The sequence below is a fragment of the Bombus bifarius genome, unplaced genomic scaffold (genome assembly GCF_011952205.1).
Source record: "Bombus bifarius isolate JDL3187 unplaced genomic scaffold, Bbif_JDL3187 scf7180000008023, whole genome shotgun sequence".
NCBI lineage: Eukaryota > Metazoa > Arthropoda > Insecta > Hymenoptera > Apidae > Bombus > Bombus bifarius.
Genome location: NW_022884396.1, coordinates 976325 through 998509, shown reverse-complemented (window position 1 = coordinate 998509; position 22185 = coordinate 976325). Strand labels below are relative to the sequence as shown.

General features: G+C 39.0%; 1 protein-coding gene across 1 annotated transcript; it reads right to left on the bottom strand.

The window, feature by feature from the left end:
* Positions 1-300: 300 nt before the first annotated feature.
* On the bottom strand, positions 301-13076 carry LOC117207151. The gene is made up of 4 exons (XM_033447082.1): positions 12724-13076; positions 5522-6618; positions 3558-5210; positions 301-1543 (listed from the first exon to the last, which is right to left on the bottom strand). The coding sequence occupies exons 1-4, from the start codon at positions 12736-12738 to the stop codon at positions 1420-1422; spliced, it is 2889 nt and encodes a 962-aa protein (XP_033302973.1). The 5' UTR covers positions 12739-13076; the 3' UTR covers positions 301-1419.
* Between the last annotated feature and the right edge of the window lie 9109 nt (positions 13077-22185).

Sequence of the window (22185 nt, the reverse complement as noted above, 5' to 3'; positions counted from 1 at the left end):
TTATTTCTCGTGTCTCGATCTTATTTTCGTTTTAAATGAGGAAAATAAGTTTCAGTTTTTGAAGAAAATTATGGGCATATAATTAAAACGAAAACTCACGTATATCAGTATTATTTAGGAGCAAATTAGATGAGGAGAATAAATGATAGATAAGGATTTCTATATAAATTATTTCATATAATAGTATTAATCTGTATATAAAATTGGTTAAAGTTTCTTCTTGCATGTGGTACGGTAATGTACCATTCAGATAATTGTTTGCAGTCGGTAAAGCAAGAGAATAAATGATCTTACCAGAAGTATTGCAAGAAAGTATAATTTATTCCTATTTTACAAATTAAGGCTGTTTCCATTAGGCAGGTGAAACGATAAAATGGAAGAAACAAAATAAATATATCGCTTAAGAATATTATACATATCGATTAGTAATTTGTCTGTCGATTTTTCTTAAGAAATCAATCCATCTATTCAGATTTCTCAAGCCAAATCCATTCCTTCGAAAAGGACCCAATGAAGGCTCAAATTTGACCCAAACTAATTAAAACGTAACTCAAACGATTTATCTAATTCATCGCGTTGAAACAATGCAATCTAGTAGCATCGAATAATTTAGGTCAAGTTTGAGCTATGTCGTTTCGAGTTTCATAGAAATCAATTAACTCTAGTTTCTTAAATTACCAGCCTAAGTTTATATTAAATAAGGTGGCAAATATGTACAGTTTTTACTGAACGATCAGTTCGCAATGTTCCCTACAATTTTCACAGAGATTATTCGTGATTCCATTTTCGCCCTGTTCTATTAAAAACTTTGCTGAGCTTCAGAAATTTAAAATAAATGTTCCATTACATACATACATGAATGCGAGTCCCATTAAATTGACTGAAAGTCGAACGAACTTTGTCATTTAGTCAAGCTTCTTTTATGCTTTTAAGGGCATCCAGATTCTATTTATTTGTGTCAAATTGGGGAAATAATTGAGAAAAATGCAGTTTCTATTACGCGTTCAAAGAAATCTCAATAATTTAGATCCTGATCTACAAATTAATCCTGCTATCGAATCTCAGCCATCAAATTTTGTAAAAGCTACAGCCAAACCTTTATCACCTCGAATGGAATCCCAATAATCGAAACGTTCGCACTCCGATTGAAAAAAATTCCCACTTTTCGTGCTCTGATTGAAAGTAACTCTCGAAAACGTCTCTAAAACCAAATCAACGTGCGAGTCGAATCGCCGGATCCCGAATCACTCGAATCGAACTATACGGCGAATGCTTTCACCGGTCGCGAAGTTAACAATTTCTCAGTTCCGCTTTTCTCCGATGCTGAGGACGGGGGGCAAGTACACGGTCCGTCGACGAATCTACAAGAGGAATCTAAGCGAAGAGTTCTCTTTCTTCCTCTTTCTTCTTTTCTTTTGTTTAGAAGAAAACGTTTCCTGGCCTGGCCTGGGGACACAGAAAGCTCGAACAATCGTGTCTTCGTACCGCGTCCATGACCTGCTGGAAGTGGCTGGACACTTGGACAGCTGCTCCCGGCTGAATTCTGTGAACATCGCACAAATTCAAGCGATTAATGGCTGATGGTTGACGGCAATTCGTTAGAAAAAGCCCGAGGCGACCGTGATCTTGCCAGACTATCGATAGGCACGGTGTAATTGATAGTTAACGGAACGATGTGTAATTGGATCGTTAATAAATCGTAGGATCGAATGAAAAAGACGATGACAAGCAGATGGTAGAATCGAAAGTTGACCCTATCGAATTGTGACGATAAATCGAAGTTGTTTTGGTGAAATTGACGAGTTAGAAAGTCTGATCGAATAGGTGCGATTAATAAATGGAGAAATTAATCCCTTGCAAAGCTATGTAGCGTAAAAGTTGTGTATACCAGCGTATTTAAATTCACGTAGAGTGGCTGAAATTATTCACAATGAAGCGTCCTTTTTATCAGATTCTACATTTTATTTTGGTAATTTAAATTCCTATCAAATTTTTATAGTCGTACGAAAGCCACATGAAATAACTAAATGATACCATAGGACGATGAATACCGTTTGTAACATTGACCTTTAACTTTTTCTAAAACGAATATGTAGATATTCAGGCAAAACAAATGTAGATTTTCTGAGCTTTTGAAAAAGAAAAAGAACCTTAAAAAGTCTGCCTCTATCCAAAGAATACTCCAGACCGATTCTTCAAATCCTTGAAATAGTATCTGCAATTTCCTTTCCATTTGAAACCAGTTCAAACAAAGCCATTATCCCGGGACGAGTCGTGAAAATCAAAGAACCTCGCCGGCTGGACGGAACCATAGCGAGAAACAGATAACTTTCTTCCCAGCTTTCGCCGGCGACGTCCTACTGACTGATTCGACTTTTACCTCTTAGCACAATTTCACTCTGTGCATACACGCGTGCGCGAGCGCGTGCGCACGTCGTGTACCTTCGTGACGAGCCAGACTATGTACGCGTGTGTCACGGGAAAAGCCCCGCGTAAGAAACGATAGAAAATTAAACGATGACAAATTGATCTCGAATCTGAACGTTTCATTCCTCGCTCCTGGTTATCGATCGTAAACGATTTCTACCCCGAGATAGCTGCATGTTCGTTTCGAGCATAGTTTCACTGGAAATCACGACCGTGCGATCGATTTTCACTGGGCACTCATGAATATTTAAAGAATTAAGTTATCTGTTTCCAATGATTCGATGATACGGTATTTCTTGTAAATTAAACACGCGAGTAACGTCGATTCGCTCTTGAAACGCGTACAGTAGAACTCGGTTTATCCGAACGAAATTTTATTTCATATTCGATCGATTGAACGTTTGCTGGTCTGAAAAATCATTGATCTGAACGTGATCTCCTAGTAGGAGGTAGAAGTAATTCTATTATATGAACTGCAATCTGTAAATTGTTCGGACAAGTTCAGATAAATGCACTGTATCTCTACTGTCCATTCCACTGTGCAGTTTCTCTAGTGCATTTCCATTCTGTAAAACCGATTACCATTTTCTTGAAAAATCTATACATCTTCTTAGACGAATCGGCGAAGCTTTTAAAATGCGTTCCTTTCTCTAGAAGGAGTACGTATCCGTAAAAAGACTCGTTTCTTCTAAAAGAAGCGGCGAAGAGGAAGAAAAGAGGTCTATCGGCATTTCTCAGATCTACGAAACCGAAAGGCCGTACACCAAACATAGCCAGCTACAAAATAATATGCTAATTGGCGAGAACCGTCATTATATCACACGAACAAACAACTTCCCGTGTGTTTTGTAACTTTACGTTCACCTTTTTGCTAAAAAGAAAATAATTCTTGGAAACAACCATAATAGTTCAATCTGAAAGCTGTGTACCATAACAATGCTAGGAAAATACCACGATAGTTTGGTTCTGAAACTACGTATCATAGTAAAACTTTATAGGTAACTGACTGTAACATTCTCTACTAACTGTAATATAACACAATTCGATACCAAATTACATAATTCTACAGGTCGTAATAATTTTTCGAAATGACCATAATAGTTCGATATGAAAGTTGACGTGATACTCACAAGCCTAAAAGACCAGCCATTTTTTTCTCCATCAAAATAACCGCATCTGCGCCCCTTTCGATCATAGCGTCGCAGAATATCCTTTTGGCACAGGGTGTGTTGGTCCAGTCACCATCGATATGAGCTACCTCAGCAACCTCTGCGTTCTCCAGATTCTGAAGTGCGTCTTCCAGTTCCTGATCGCTTTCGATGCTTCTTCTCCTTCGTCTTTCGCCCCTTCCGTCTACAGACTCTTTTTCGTCGCTCACAGAACCTTCTACGACCCTCTCCAAGCTGACCAAATCATTTTTATCAGACACATCGTTAGCCAGATTTTTCTGGAGGAAGTCCAAAGGCGTGGAGCCATCCTCGATTATCAAAATAGCAGAATCCTCGCTGTTCTTTTTCGAATTACTTCGATCGTTCGCTATTCTATTTGGAATAAGAAACTCCGTGACGTCGATGCTACCTTCGCGAGAAGGAAGATCGATCTCTACGATCTCGCTGATCGAATCGGGTCCCTTTCGTTGCAAACGTTTATTTCTGATTAAGTTCTTTAAATTCCCTTCCGCTTGGAAAATGTCCAAATAATCGAGACTTCGTTTCCTTCTCGAGTATCCCGTCGCCTGCTTGTTCTCCTCCATTTCCGGCTTAGTCTCTTGGTTCTCTACTTTCCCATTTCCCTCCACGATCAACAAAACTTCGTTCCGATTATTTGAATTTCCACCATCGCGATCAACTTTCAATTCTTCGTTCGGTGTTACGTTCTCGAGGAAGTACACGGTTCCGCTATATTTGTCTACCTGCTCCGAATCTCCGCCATTATTCTGTCGATCCGTTTCCCTCAACAAAGGCTGAGTAGCTAGCTGACTAGCGTCCAAAGCTCGTTGATATTCCACCTCGCTGCCTAGAGCTTCGTTAGATCTCTTTAGAACATCAACGTCTAGGTATCTTCCAACAGCGACAGCACCGATTCCGAGAGCAGCTCCTGATGCCACGAGTCCCAGAGCTGGAATCAGGATACTGCTACCGGAAGCAACAGTGCCGACCTTGTCTTCAGCCTCTTTGCCGTTCGAAAGACCTAAATTCTGTGAAATTTTATGCGTAGCTTCCACCAGAGGATCGATCACTGGTCGAGTAAATTGCGAAACCTTCTCCACGCCATTGGAGAATTGATTTTTCAGGTTCTCCGAGATTTTCACCCAAAATGGGGCGTCGTTCGGTCTCTTCAGACCATAGAAATGCTGATTAGGGTAATAATTCTTCGTCGTGTAAGTGTCCACGATGTTCTTGTCGTTTAAGACGTACTTCTTCTTCTGTCTTTGTTCGGTAAAGGAGTATTGGTTCTCCGGGAAATTGTCCGGCCTTCTTTTCTCGTTTTTTAGGATCTTTGCAGGCTGCACGCCCAATTCTGGATGAGCGTATTGAAGGACCGGTGCCCTGGCGCCAGGCTTCAAGGCGACTGGCGCGATCTTTTGACTTTCCGGGGTGTAGAGCTGCGAAACCGGATAGATCGACACGCCGTCAGGGTGTAGCATCCTTTTGTGAGAGTTGCTTCGGTAATTGTCTGTTCTTGCTTCGTAGACCTCTGCTTTCAACGCTTCGTTCTTGTAGTTCTTTGGATCCCACTCGAAGAACACGTTTCTCCCTTCCTCTTCGTAGTCTTTGCCGTATCTATCGGACAAATTGACGAAAAATATATCGATATTTATCGTGTATTTCCTCGAAGCATATATAACCAAGTAGCTAACTCGTAACCCGTGACTCGTGAACTTTCGCTAATAATATTAGTTCAATTGCTACTACGTACTACCGCTGTTGCTATTACCAATAATAATAATAATAATAACAAAATAATAAACTAGTTCAGTTACTAATAATTTCATTGGTTGAACTACCGATAATATTAGTTCAACGTGTGCAACAGAAGCCAGCTCTATTTTTCGATTATAAAATGTTCTTTCATCTTTATACCCTCGACATACCTCCTGTTAACGTTCTTGAAGAATCTCTCGAACCTCTGCCTCTCCACAGCATTCTCCGCCGGATAAAAACTCGAAGAGGTTTCCAGGTTGTCCGTAGATGTTGCATCGTGTATCAATTTATTGTTAATCACTCGTGCGTTGCGCCACGTTTGAATCTTATCGATAGGTTCGTCGGGAACCCTCTTGCCATGAATCACAGGGGTACCATCCCTATCCAGCGTCATAGGTGACCTCTTTGGATTTGATTTCACGTTTATCTCCGACCTGACGATTACTTCTGGCGGCACGTTCTTGCCATCTCTGTTCTTGGACGCGTTTGCTCCGATATTCGTTCTCGAAGATCGTATCTGATGAGGCAAAAACGTGTAGCGAGTCTTTTCCTCGCTCTGGTCGGCCAACTGCAGTTTCCTCTCCGATCTGTCCTGAAAATGTCGCGGCAGAAGTAGTCCACCTGCAGGAAACGCTGGATCGAATCTGGCGTAATTGGTCCTTTCTTCGGTAGTCGTCTTCAAATCACTTTGAAGAGGTTTCCAGCTCAGATATTCCTCCGTCGTCGATTCCTGAAGCTGAACAGCCCTTCCATCGGTACCCAGAGGCGTCCAGCTTCCGTAATCGATGTTCTGTTCTCTTACTGGTCGAATCTTTTCACCGATGTTCGTCTCTTCGTTCGCGGATACGTTTTCAAGTTTGGAGAAGCCACTTTGGCTGTCAGAGTCTGACAGTTTCGCTCTGAGTTGCTCTATTTGAGCCTCTTCCAATCTTCTGATGTCCTCTTTGGTCTTTGGTTCGGTTTTTATCGATTCAGATACGTCCGACGATGTGGCGTTCTCGTTGGTTAGTTGAGGATTAGGATTTTCAGGATCTTGAAGAGTTTTAGCAGGCTCGTTCGCTGTTTGTTGTTCGGGGTAGGATTTGTCTCGACGTTTCACGATCAAAGTTGCCACGTTCCCTTCGCTCGTTCGTACTTTCAGCTCCTCTGTTTCGCCTGGAAGGCTTCGTGATACTTTCAGCATCGTTCTAGCGTAGCTGGGTTTCGGTAGATCAGCCGTGCTGATGTGGATGATGGCTAGTGTCATCAACGCCAGAATGAACGTCACCTAAAACGAGGGAAATACTTTTTGCAGAATTATGTAGTGGTCGATATATTTAGAAACAAGTTTGAGAAATGCCATTGAAGCGAGTAAAGTGTCTAAGTTTGAGGTCTCTGAAAGATTATCAGAAATTAGTAGATTAATTTAGACGATAATTAAGATTAACCAATAACGATACGTAAGATAATTAATTTTTGGCAGTAAGTACGAAGGATTAACTACGAATACAGTTTATGTAACGATTCATTCGTTACATGGCCGTGTATCTGGATGGAAACGGGCCTACCGGAAGTCCATTATGTCCTCCTCGATCCCAAGCTACATGCTTTTACGCGTTACGTCTACGTACAGCTTTGTATGGCATATGTTACGTGCTCGATTATGCTCACGAAGCCTATTTAGACTCTTTGTGTCAAGATTTTATAGGCGAGTTTCATGATTTCGCTATTTAAGTGGGTGTGAATACGTCTGTAATAAATGAAAGATGGTGAAACAATTAGGTTGACGCGTGATTGCGATTAACGAGCGTATGATTAGTTTGAGAAAAGTGGCAAGTGAGAGGTTTGTTTGAATTTATCGTCGACTTTATTATGAGAAATTCGTTTTATAACAGATCGTTGCTACAATGGGAAATAGGTGAGTTTACATCGAATAGGTAATTTACATTGCATGTAAATTAAGTTTTAATTAGGTTTGGGTCAGAGTAAGTTCTGATCGGACTTGATCTCTTTCTTACGAAACGTATTACCGTCATAAAATAATATTTTGATGAAATTGCACCAGCTGAAGAAATACTTATGCACAGTGATGTATGTAAAGCTGAAAACGCAAGGTTTGAGATGCGATCGGCTTGGTGACAGTGATTCGAAGATTTTTAGGGTCACTTTCACTTTTCATATCGCGCCGCCGGAATTTTTTATCAGTGAAACCTGATCGAAAAATTTGAGTACCAAAACAGTAATGTCGAAACTGTGTCTATGTTAACGAGCCAAGCTCGAAGATCAAAAGAAATTATTTCGAATGAATTATAAACTCTGTGTAGCATTGCAAACTAGTTTCGTTCGACAAGTGTCCGTATCTTAAAAAGTTCCAACAATGATAGATATTTTTCGTTGACGTTTCGTCGTTCAAGCTGTTTGTTGGTAAAAAGAAAAAAAGACAGCAGATGAATAAAATTTCCACGTGTACTCTCGATGGAGAAGAAAATTTTCTATAAAACGAGAAACGAGGAATTCGCGAGCCTTTCGTAAAATTCTTAACTCGCGAAACTAACTTTCGAAGGATAGTTCAGAATCAGCAAAAAAGACGTGTTTAATTGCATCGAACAAAAGAGGAATAACATGCGATCCGTATTACGCTTTATGAGTCATCGAACTTTCTCCTTTACGCCTCCTCTTTATTCCTAGCAAGCCTAAGTTGTTTAAACTATTTTAGGAAGTAGAATCAGCCTTGCTGTCAAGATACTTCGAAGTATAGAAAAAATTGCCACGAGAAAGTATAAATCGGATTTAAATGCTAAACTCTGCTATTATATCTTTGCGATAATTTTTATGAATTTGATTGATTGCAGGATATAAATGCAATTTGAGAAATTACTCGTTAATTATTAATAGTTACAGACATCGATTTCTATCGTAGTAATTTGCAAATTTACCATCGTGTTCTTTTTGAATGGAACATCGTGATCGAACATTTATAAAGTTACACGTTCGATTTAACTGATAAATTCTGTTATAATCTTTTCCACGTGTACTTTTACACGTTATATTTTGGAAATGAGTGTAGTTGCGGTTCTATACTTTTCAAAGTACAGTTACATTATCATCTACCGTGTCGGAATTCGGAGACGTTGCCATCGTGCGTTTGTGAAATGTCACGAAATTACAATTTCGTGAGTCGATCGAATTTTTACAAAATGTCCTGATTAATGCAATCGTATTTCCCTCCGTTGATATTAATTTCCAAAAAAAAAAAAAAAAAAAAAAAGAAAGAAGAAAATACATTAGGCTTCTCTTGAAATGTAGCTATTTTAGAACGAAAGTTTCACCAGTGTAATGCAAATGAAGATCCACCAGTCTCGCACCTAAATGTTCTTCCGCTAACATCTACCGCACGACCTTGCAATGAATTATGCTGAGGAAGTTGCGTTGAAAGACGAATGCGCCTCACAGAAACGAGAATCGCGTCGCAGGAGGCAATCGCGGTGAGAGAAATTTAATGGCTCGTTGAAATCTCCCGGATTCTTCGGCGAAGATTAGAAAATAGCGATGCAGTAACCGAGTGTCTAGATACTTTCTATTATAAATCCCATGATTATTCATCGAGGAAACACCATGTCGTTCAGGCGATACAACGGTCTGTTGCAACGACCAATGATCGACTTGATGTGGCTGCGACATGGAGAAAAGTCTGGAGGAGTAAAATTTCGCAAATGATTGGAAAAGCTTCGTTTAAATCGTAACGAGAGAAAATATAAATCGATTAGACATGGCGAAGTACTTATGTTTGTAAAATTAAATTGTCGAATTGACGATAATGACAATGAGATAACGTACTACTTATTCAATGATTGAAATTTCCTTTACGAACTGAATAGTATCGACAAATCGCAGCAATTTTCTGGACATTGCTCGCTCATATTTTATCAGGTTGGAACAAACATTATCCATTGAAAACGCTGATGCGTGAAAACGACCGACATTGAGATTATTGCGCTTTAAAACGAAATGATATTTGTTGTCGGATAGAGCGTTAGATTTAATAGAAATGTGAAATAGCACGAGCAAGAATAGAAGGAAAAAGATCGAAGCATGAGCTAGCACGAGTGAGTATAAAAATATATAAGTGTATGAAATAAAAAGTAAATAACGAAGAGAAAATCACGATGAACAGCTCAATCGCTCGATTCACAGTTACTACTTGAAACTTAAACATCGCGTATATCGTCCATGAAAACGGAGACACATAAAAAACGCATAATCTTTTCATCGGACAATTTTACGATAAAAAATCCATTAAAAAATTTCCACGTAGATTAATAATTAGTTGAATATCGCAAGAAAAGAAACGCGACAAATACGCTCTTACTGATTTTCTATTTCAACGTTACCTCACGATTCAGAAGAAATATTTCGACATGAAGTAGCTAAAAGTGGCGAGAATCGGTTAAATTCAAACACGCATCCGATAAACTTTGATAAAAGCGAAATATACAGGGTGGTTGGTAACTGGTGGTACAAGCGGAAAGGGGGTGATTCTACGCGAAAAAAGAAGTCGAAAATATAGAATAAAAATTTAAAAATTTAAAAAGTAACGTCAATCGAGACAACGATCTACAGTGAGATCCGTTATAACGAAACGCGATAAAGTGCAGGCGTACCGAGCGAAAATTCAAAGTCGATTTTCTCGAAAACAAAGCCTCGAACGAAAAATTGTTATTCTATATTTTCGACTTCTTTTTTCGCGTAGAATCACCCCCTTTCCGCTTGTACCACCAGTTACCAACCACCCTGTATAAATATCAAGACAAGCAATATTTTAATATCTTCGATATTTCAATATTCTAACGATATTTTCAAAGTTACGAAGAGGGTGGAAAAACGCATGTTCAGTATCAAAATCAAATAAAAATTCAAATCTAGTAACATAACATTAATCGACAACATAATCTTAAAATTGTTTCGTACATGGACGGAAAATATGAATTGTGTTATTTCCCTTGTAGTCTTCGATTATCTCGGAATTCGTCCAAACTCTTCGACCATTTTTTACCGTTTAATTTTTTCAAATAATAACGCAAAAATAACGGAGCGAAATGTAAGTGCGGTTCTCGAACATACCGATAAAGACAAAGACACCGAAGAGACGACGATAAAGATGGATCGAAATAAAATTAACAATTGGACCGAGAAGGCTGGTCTCGCATCAACAAGTGAAACAGAACGACGTGCTTTCCCCGGGCACGTCTCGCACACGGTCGGCCTGCACGCGTCGCGTCCACGCGTTGAAGACGAGACGATCCACTTTTTCCATTCTGGTGACTTTCGTTCGACGATTCACGGCCGAATGGCTGGTGCCGAGAAACTGCTAACCGATCGAACCCCTCGTGACCTTAACGCGTGCACGACCTCGCTGAGACTCTTTACCTTTTGCAGCAACCATCTTTGTGTTGAAATATGCAAAGGAAAGTGGAATGGGTTTTCTGTTGGTCGTGGATTGCGATGGTATTTGCAATGATGTTCGCAAATGGTACGAAGCGATCTTAAGTTCTTTCTTATTCTTCCACTTGGATACGGATAGTCGTGCCTAGGTAGAATTGAACTTAGTTCGATGGAAATTGTGGTTTCGACGATGTAAAAACCAGTGATCTGCATTATTTCTCTGTTGCGGTGAATTTAATTTCAATCGTAACGATGGAAATGGCGTGTAAAAATGTTCGTAAAAGTCGTTATAAATTGAGCGTAGCGTATTAATTTTGTGCTGACGAAGCAAACGATTAATCCATGATTAATATCGATTTAAATATTTCTTATCGTAATAGCCTTCTTTCGCCTATCGCCTAATCGAATGAATATATTCTTTTGTATAATACTCGTTGATTCGTAATACTTCAAAGTCTGCAAATTTAAAGTCTCCATTCATCGTTTTACGACATCGCGATTATGTTCATGAACGTTTATGATTCTCGAGTCTTATCTTCCTTCGTTGAATAGGGTTACAATATACCCGTTCTCTTCGTTTTCGAGGTTTCTAAGATTCTAAAATTTCGAAAGTAGGACGTAATATAGATAAATTAATCGGGACAAGTTCTGAACCATTTTTCTATTTTTTTTTTTTTTTTTTCGAAGGAACGATATAAAAAACCTATAGTTTTAAAAGTAATTAATATTCCGATTCTTGCGAACTATGCAGATCTAACTATCCAAAATCGAACATGGTAATTGATCGTACGGCTGAGAAACTCACGAAGGATAAATAATCATAGATCGCTAACAGTCTGTTGGTGAACATACGTACATCGTTGAAGCGTGAAATTGAAGGTTCGTGCATTATCGAGCTTATGGGAACATGAAAATTGCAACGTCCAACTAATGAACGATACGCAATTAATGTGTCGGCGAAGGAAGCGCACGATCCACGCGGACTGCGATGCCCCCGATCCGTGTCACATTGCGTTTCCGCTCCAGAAAGCTCGCGGATCGACGTTCATTCTCTGCCAATTAACGATTATTCTTTTCTTTTTTATTTCTATTTAATTCCTTGGTCCTCCTCCAGTGTTTGCTCGGTGATTCTTCGATTGAAATCGCCTCCGAGCGTTCATCGGTAGAAATGTGAAACTGCGAGGTGGAAGAACCGGAAGAAGGATGTAGAAAATTGACAATAATTTAAAAAACGAGAGGAATTATTTTTGCGATACGACGGAGATGCGCAGGCTTCAAAAATGCCTGTTGGAAATGTTGTTTCGCGAGAAATCATTGTTAAAGAGACGAAGATTTATTTGACGAAGGTGGAGGAAAAGCGTAAGAGGAACGTTTACCTGTTTACGTATTCCATAGGCTTGTTAAGATGTGGAGAATAAAGAATCGCTTTTACGCTTGAGATAAAAGCGGCCGATACAGTGGAAGTTTGTCTTGCGATTGCAAGAATGTGAGCAGTGAAAAGAACGACGTGCTGGAGAAATATCTTGCAACTCGAAGAAAAGAAGATATCGAAAGTAAGAAACGTTCGAGAAGCTTGAGTAGCAAGTCGTAACACTATTTCAAGGGACTACAAAGTAAACAGAGAACTCAGGAAGTAAAGTTAGAAGAATATTACATGCAAAACGCTAACGGAGATTTAACGAAGGAATACTAAAAAGCTGTTAACAAATAAAACGCATCAAATGTCAGAAATTTCACGATACTTAACAAAGTCGATAGACGGCAAATTTTATCCATACACAAGATCACGAAGAACTACAAGACCTCTGTCACGGAACAAAATCAACGTTACATATGAAATCTTTAAAGCGCGTCAAATTAAAAAAAAAAAATAACAAAACTCTGTAGAAAGTTTGCGAAGATACCTGTACGTCAAGTCTTAGCAACGCGCAAACTCAAAAAGAATAAATACCTTAAATCTGTCCATTTTTGCGTGTCTTCGATCGTGCTGATCCAGCTGATCCAATGGTCAAAGATCCAGTGGGAAGATCGTGTCCAGAGAGAGCGCACGAAGTAATAGGCAAAGAATAAAAAAAAGAAACGAGGGAAAAAGGAGGAAGAATATAACGTGGATACGTCGTTAGATCCGCATGATAGACGCGTAAAGAACGAAATTGACGAACGATCGATTCGCGTGGCACGTGAGGATCAAAGATAGATGTTTCTTCTTTTTTTTTTTTTTTTTAAAGAAGCAGAAAGAGAAGGCCTGCTCCTACGCACCTGTTGACTCCCGGAATATCTTCGCGAGACTGACGAAGGCGCTCAGTCAGCGGCTCCTCGTGTCTCCGACGAAGGACCGGCACTTCTCTCCGACCTACTTCCCGCGTTCGCCTTCGCCTTCTTCCGTCGCGACGTTCAGCGTCTCTCCCCCGGTTGATCGGAACATTTTCCGAATCGTCGGGTACAGGTCAATGGAAACCGATTGCCAACGGATATGGCACTGGATTCTAAGAATTTCCAACCTCTGCCTTTCGATACTTTAACGGTATTAGTTTGTTGGAACTTTGTATATCGTAAAATTGTATGACGGAAGTGAATCTGATTGGGCACAGATCGATAGAAATCCATCGATCGACGATGCACATGGAAGCCGATTTTTGGGATTTTGAAATTCTAGCTTTCGGTATTTTTTTTTTTTTTTTTTTACTAGTTATTTATAAGAAAAAAAAATTAGCAATTTTGAAATTGGAGCGACGGAAGCAATCGGAAAATCGAAATTTTACCTTTCGGGTTCGTAGATTCGGATCCAGAGTGAAAATCTGTATTTGAAAAAAAGAAAAGAATCTCTTGGAGAGAAATCGTCCGGTTGAAAGTTCTTTTTTAAATCCTGCCGTAGGAAGTCGTACGTTTTTCAAATCATTGAAACCAGGAGAAATCGATTGTCGTCTAATCCAGGAATTCAAACTAGAACTTTATCGCCTTAGCTTGACGACTGTCAATCACCTTTCATTCGCGAACGAAAATAGAAATTTTACGAACATTCTTACTCGACGATTCGTCCATCTAATCCAGGTCAATGATTTTTTTCATTCCACTTCACATTACTGATCGGTACTTCGTCGAACTCTAGTGATAATCGACAACCATCCGGATTATTCCGTAATTCTTCAAATTAATTTCAAATCGACTAAATTTTCGCTAACATCCACGATCTGATTACAAAGAGCGTAAAAATGAAAATAGAATTTACGTGAAAATGATCTATCAGCATAAGTCATTGAAATCCTCCTCAGTGATGCTCACTATGCTGTTACATGTATACATACGTTACTATAACGACGTTAATTACATGAACATGTTGTTCACGTAATTAGACTAATAGCCGTTTGCTAGATCTCACCTTCTCCACGTTATTTTTCATTACATTTTTACTTGCTTTTAATTTCACATATATCCGATTGCTGCGACGTACGACAAAGATTACCATCGTTATTAAGGTCAGTAGCATGAATTACAATGGCGATAGGAAAATTCTCCACTCCAATCGGTTCTTCCACGTTCCTCCGCCACTTTCTCCTCACGAGCGTTCCGTAAAATGCACGAACAGCTGTGCAAGGTTTCGCAGACCAGGGTTTGGCGAGCAGAGAAGAGGAGAGGAGAGGGAAGGTGAGTTCGCGAAACTTTGAGACAGTGGCCGGTCCGGTTTTCAAGTTCACGAACGGCGCGACGGGGCCAAACCGGAAGAGACGTCGTTCGCCGGGTTCAGAGACCTGCCAGTGAAAGTCCATCGATTCGATGAAGACGACGAAGAAGAGCATCGCGTCGGTGCATGGCCGCGTAACCTCCTGTCCGTTACTGAATTTTTAAATAACACGCACTTTGCAACTCGATTTTTATGAAAATTCGCCTTGCGGATGACGAACGATTAGATGCATTTTTAATAATCTTGATCGTTTTCTATTAATAGATTTCAGCATGCTATTAGACTGTCCGAAAATCGTCTTCCTTTTACAGACACGTCTTCTACAACGATGCATCTTTATACAAACATGAAACCTAATTTTTTTTTTTTTTTAAGATGTTTATTAAACCCAAGATACAATTTTAAATACATTTTGGTATTCACAATAAACGGTGAATTTTTGTAATGACGTTTTAGACAAAAGTGCCGATACGCAACGGGTACGACGTAGCCATGCTATAATATGTGTCGGCGCTTTACATTTTTCGTGTTTAATATAATTTTTGGGTTTAAGCTTCTGGGGGAGCGGAGCTTCTATGTGATTTTGTTTTTATTTGTTTTTTCTGTCCTGAAAACTTGGTCGATAAATAGGACGTTTCGGTAGCTTGCTTTTTGGGTGCTAACATGAAACCTAATCTGTTGAACGTTGTGATCTTTAGTTTGATAGAACAAAATGGGTCATACGTAATTCGATAAAATAATATAAAAGAGAAAATGTTGTGCATCCATTATTTCCTTATAAAACGAAAGAAACTTCTCGGACGACCTAATGCAAAAGATCGGATTTCTTAGTTCCTTAACTTTTAATTCCACGCGTGTTGCTTCCTTTTTTTTCTCAATGACCAATTTTTAGCTTAGATATATTTTCGATGATGTTTTGACATAGAAACGTTTCGCTACAAGTCCTTTGTATTTCGACGATTTTTACAATATTTTATCTTTGCAAGTATTTTGGAACGGAAAGGTTTCGTCTTGAAAATGTACCAGCAATTCTTTGTTCTTCATGCTGCAATAAAGCAGGCACAATAAATTTCTAAAAATCGTTATTCGATCTAGAAATCTATGCGTCACTTTCACACTACAGAATATATTTTTCTACTTGTTTGCTATTTTGTAATTGCCAAAGGCAGATGCGAAACGGAGATAAGAGAAAAATTCAATGAACGACTTGTAAGCGGTCTGATCGAACATGAACTCTAATGCTAATCGGTAACACTAGCGTCATATGAAACGCGTCAGCGATATCTGATTACATCGATCCATTGGTTGAGGATCATTAGTCTCATTTGCATGTCGGTAGATTGGCATGCGGATAAACGACTATGATACACCACTAGTAGTAGTACGATGGCCAAATTCTATCAACACGGATATGCTTGTATTCGAGATTCGTAATTAAAATCTACATATTTATTCTAAAACTCATTCAATTATCGTAAAATTCTGTTTCTCAATGAATCCTTTACTATGGACAATTCGTGAACTATACAAGTGAATCCGGTTGTAATTTGCAATTAGAAATTTATGTAGACGTTATGTTTTATTAATGAACGATACTATAGTGATGTAATATAGTATTCTGAAATATAGTTATCATGAATAAGTCGAAATGTAAATGAACGTTCTTACACGTTCTCGTGTTTCCATTTTTTGTAGTATAGTAAGAGTTTTATAGAGAATTCCGGATTTTTTTCAGCCAAACTCAGGAAGAAAAAGATATTGTACGAACGTGGAACGTTTAAACTTTTACCAAAAGGCTATAATAAAAATACAGAACGAGAGAATGGCGAGGGACTTCGATTACTACGCCAATAGAACTCGAATCACGAAACACGATCGATATGATCGACCTATTCGAGAACATAAATAGTACGAAGATCGTTTCGACAATCCTACACACTTCACATATTCTCTTTTCTATTCAAATAATCCGCTCCTATAGTAACAAAGTATACTTCGACTTAAACTTCGCCCTCGGGCTAAATTTCATTTCGAGGTATCGAAAACTTGTGTCCCATTTCTGTATCCCCTGACGTCTATATTCTACGTCGTAGAAACACTCCACAGATACCACGTGCGTATAAAACGGATTATTTTTTTGTTACATAGCTGAATAATCGTCAAACCGTGGATTTTTATGGTAAATTTAAAGATACAAAAATTCATAGAATACTCGTCGATGAACGATGAAACGAATCACCGTCTCGGACCTGTTCTTTTAATTATTTGCATAAAAACATGAATTTGCATAAATAACCGTAGTCTAGCAATCACCTACCAGTCTATATCATAGTCATTCGGTTATATAGAATCGATCCTGAGAAACTTGGCCAGCTAACAGGTGGCTGGTGTCATTAACTGCTCTCCCTTTCGTATTTTACCGCCGTCTCTGGCTCTTGGTCATGTAAATGATTACACGGCATAGTCTCGGCAAACCGAGAATAGAACTGAGCGTGCTGCGTTTTACTTTCCTCGCCGCCCTTGAACAGCGAAAGTCGACGAATTTCCTGCATGCCGTGACTCCGCCACTGCCACGGTACGATCATTTCCATAAATGCTGCGCACATTCCGGAAGGTCGAGAAAGGTCGCAGCCGTACCTTGTCGAGCTAGAAAAACGATCGGCTACTTTCTTTTTCTCACAAAGGCAGCTTAAACGATTTACAAGCTGCCAACGACGATTCGTTTACTTTAGAAAATTTATCGAGGCACCGACATACTTTTTCGTGTGCTCTTTTTCAGAAATTATACACAGTGTACCTTTCGTACCTTATTTACCGTGTACCTTACTTGTTAGTATGTTGTGGTTGCAGGTATCGAGCCGATAAGCGGATTCACGTCCTTCGATAGAATTTCGCGTCCTCGTGCCATTAAGAACTATAGACGCGTACGATCGTGATCGTTTCCATTGTGTTGGATACGACGGACGATGGCATCGTTGGTTTTCCAATATCGCTCGGTGTCTGTTGCGCACTCGTTTTCCTTGACACACCTCGAAGATGAGCCTACGCGTCGTCATAGTTGACGACCCACGCCCGAAAGACCGCTGTTTGCAAGCGTTGAAAGATAAGCGTCACAGTTCAGAGGATGATCGTTCAGAAACCTTCCCACCAATCGGCAAAGGGTCGACGATGACTGTTAAGGAAGATGCCCCGTTAGCGGAGAAAGCTGGATGAAAGTGAAAGTGTCGGACGCGGGATCGAGCATCGAGCATTTTGAGAATTTTCTGGGTCGTTGACGCGCATGTAGATTGACAGTTAAAAATTCATGGACAAATTTCTTCTTTCGCAATGCGTGTCTTTTGCGATCATTAAATTTTTTGCGCATTGTTACGCGTTTACGGGAAGTTTGAAAGCGCAGAAGTGTACAGATTGCACGTAACACGAATTTTCTACCTACGTTCTATTTCTTTCTATTATATTTTGGGGGATATAAAAAAATCCGTGGTTTAGCGATTAATAGCTTTAAAAACATAAATAATAGTACAAATAAATTTAGGTTTTTCGCTCTTGTCCTTATTTTTTGGGATACCCGTCTTTCGAGTTTCTTGAGACTTTTTACAAATTTCTTTGTGAGCAAAGTAAATGTTTGTTAATGTCCCTGTAGGAGGCGTTAATCTTTCTCGTTTTCCATATTCATCGACGACCGAACGTTTAATTTTCGCGCGTCAATTTAACACGTAGGACAGCCGTTTCCACTTACCATTTTGATATTGTAAAAATGGGACAGCTAATAAACAGGCGGCACGGAACACCTTAACGAGCATAATGATTCTTTCATCTTTTTCAAATTGATCCGACCTTCGCAATAAGATGGAGCAAAACCCCGCAATCTCGAAAATTACACCACTTAATATAGCACCCGTAATTTCGTGTAAAGAACCTACAGTGGAAATGAAACTTAAGTAAATAACACGCCAGAGTTTCTTATACGATGATAATCATTATCGTAATTACGTATAATAATTATTAGTGAATCTGTTTCCAGTTTCTTCTATTTCATAGCATTCGAATATAGTAATCTGTCGATATTAAGATTCGTTCCAATTCTTAAGAAATGTACATTATTACCTTTTCGTGATTATTTTAAAAAAAAGGGACAATGGGCGTTTTATATAAACACGTTTTCGGCCACACGTGAACAGAAATTATACGTTACGTACAAATAATACACGTAAAAAAATGATTTCTTTGAAAAATTTTTCGCACAAATCTCGAGACACGGTATAACTTCTAATTTTTTAATATTTTAGATCATTTGCGACATTTACAAGCGTCTACGTAGAAGAATCGGTTCGAATAAAAGAGTTGATTTCTCTCTTATAGTAAGAAACGAACAAATTGTGGCTAAATTCTCAGGCAGGTCTGACGAACACTTGTGCAAAGTTTCAACAAAATCCCTTATTAATGATTTTCTTCCGATATAAGCCATTACCTGAATCTTCCAAATTATGCGTCTTCTCAAGATTCCAGATGCACGAAATAATCCGGAAAATGCTTCATTTTCTTAAAGTATGTAGCTTGCTATTAGGTCGTCCGAAAAGTTTCTTCCGTTTTATATTATTTTATCGAATTACGTACGATCCATTTTGTCCTATCAAAGTAAAGATCACAACGTTCGACAGATTAGGTTTCATGTTTGTATAAAGACACGTTGTTGTAAAACACGTGTCTGTAGAAGAAAGACACTTTCCGGACAACCTGATATATAAAATTATCGTTACCAACGAACTACCTTAAGCATTGATCTTCAAAACGGCCCATTTTCTCAACGTTCGATCTACGTAATAATACAATTTACCGATCTTTCAAATGATCCATTTGCTTGACATTCGATATTTAAGAATCAGTTATCTCCGATTCTTCCAATTAGAATTTCTAAAATTTCGCCAAACAATCAAATGCTTTGTCGATAAAACGAAGAGAAAAAGGAAACGGTGAGATCCCTTTACGGACGTTGTAATCGCAAGTTTCCAGAAATCATTTTCCCGTGTCTTCTTGACCATTCGATCGTACGAAAGTCAGTGATCTCGTTAACACAGTTCTCGCAACGATAAGAAATCGCCATAAGTATCGAGGGAATATCCGCATCCGGCGCGATCACCGGAAACTCCATGTCTGCTCGTCGGTTTTTTACCAGCTCGTCGACTCGTCGAGGATAACCTCGTCAGAAGTAGAACCGTCGATAAAAAGTGGCTCACTTTCGTTGCCATTCAAACGCGATCTTACGATCACACGAGCCACCGCAAGGCGGTGGACGACGTTCCGCGAAAGTGTGTTTATTAGGAAAGAGGCTAGGGTAATTAGAGATAAGTGCGCGTAATTGGCTGGACTTTCTTTCCACGGTTGTCCGTCCCTCGAATAAAACGTTTTACTTCTGAATCGACACGCGCTGGAATTCTGCTCTTTGTTTTATCTTTGCTCCTTGCTTTGTTGCGTATGTGGCGCGTGTGTGCCATTAATTGGACACGATGACGATCGTGGGAAATGGAAGATCGGTTTCACTCACATGCTGGTATTCTGTACGTCGGCTTTTGTATGGATGGTTAAGCGTCGTGGAAATATTATACGCGCGGTTGAATTTACTTCGGTGCGATCGAATATACAGGGTGGTTGGTAACTGGTGGTACAAGCGGAAAGGGGGTGATTCCAGGCGAAAAAAGAAGTCGAAAATATAGAATAACAATTTTTCGTTCGAGGCTTTGTTTTCGAGAAAATCGACTTTGAATTTCCGCTCGGTACGCCTGCACTTTATCGCGTCTCACTGTAGATCGTTGTCTCGATGGAAAAATTAAAAAAAAAATTTATTCTATATTTTCGACTTCTTTTTTCGCGTAGAATCGCCCCCTTTCCGCTTGTACCACCAGTTACCAACCATCCTGTATAAGAATAATTCGTCGTTTTATGAAATTTACGACGGTACAACTTACAAAGTAAAGTTATACCAATTTTCGTGTAAACGAGATCGTCGGTGTCACATTGATTAATTTAACGTCGAAGTTGGATGTTGTAACAGAGTTCGAATGAGATATGATAATTCGTTTATTCGATTAACAGAAATTCGTGTTGACTATCGAATGGATAATTAAGTGAAAGGGCGTTGATTAAAGGAAACGAAGATATGTTTTATCGTATTCAGTGAAGCAGGCTGTCATTAATCAATCGTTCAGGTAACAGTACGGTGATCCACGCTGGTCTTTCTTGCATTCCTCAAGTGAAAATGGAGAAGCAAATCGGTCGACCCAAAATTCGAGTCCCACCCGGTATTTTTCAGCCCTGGACGCGCCTCAACCGACCGATGTCTTTTTCCATCGTTCGATCTTCCAGTTAACTTCTATCTAAAGCGCGATGTTTCTCCATAATTCGCTTCTCCATAAACTTCAATAATAATTTCAAATTACGAAAATTGAGAAAAAGAATTGAAAATAATAAAAAAAAAAATGAGATGAACAGGATGATTTTCGTGAATTGGTTGAGGTATTGGTACTCGAGACGCGTGTGAAAGCTCGTTGCACTTGCCGATAACCCGTATCTCGTCGCAGGGACATAAATTCCGGACTCAAACTAGCGTAGAATATTGTCGACCCACTTATACACTGTGACTACTTTCACTTGCGCCGAAGAGAAGCGCACTCGCACCAACAATTCCCGAATAATCCTTTCATTCGGTCGTGGTGCCCTTGTTCGGTGAAGCTTTGGTCACTTTCATCGACGCTCGAGCAAAGGAACGTGTTATAGCTGGTGATACAAACTAATCGGAGTGTATACTAATTCGTTGTACAAATATTTCAATTTAAAATGCTGCTGTAAATTGTGAGACAGATCAGTTCGATTTCCGAGTGGTTATTAATACATATTGATCGAGGATTGTTAAAATTTTTTTTTTTCTAATACAATTAAATATATTATCGTTAGATGATAATATTAGGTTGCCCGAAAAGTTTCTTTCCTTTTATGAGGAAATAATAGGAAACATTTTCCTTTTTATATTATTTTGTCGAATCGCGCACGATCCACTTTGTTCTATCGAAATAAAAGTCACAACGTTCGACAGATTAGGTTTCGTGTTTGTACAAAGATGCATCGTTGTAAAAGACGTGTCTGTAAAAGAAAGACACTTTCCGGACAACCTAATACATTTTGTAATTGAAACACGTGAATAGAAAATTATGAAATTGGTTTGTACACGTTGGCAAATTGACGGAGTTGAATTGAAAAGAATCGAAATATTTATAACATTGATCGAAATATTGTATGCCAAGAGTATTTTATTCTTGAAATAATCGAATGGAGATTCAGTAAGAAGAAAGTATCGAATTATTGAAAATATAAATTTGATATTCTTAGAAGCACATTGGGCAGAATAATAATTTGTTGTTCCCAATTTTTTTCTAATTATAAAAATTCACATTACACCAATAATCTCGAGGTTACGGTTATTTTCGAATGATAGAAATATTAATCGACGTATGAAGAGTCGGAATGGTAGCAGTAATTACTTAGCAGCTACTTTCTGCCAGGTTTCTACGAGTCCGTTTCTGTGTCTTATTTTTAATACGATCGCTTGGAGAAAGTTAAACATTAGCAGGTTTCAATTTTTCACCGTGAAAATTGCTCACATCCGCGATTATAATGCAGGGAATCACTGTTACCCTCGTCCGGCTCTATATCTTTCATCGCAAATTAAAGAAGAGA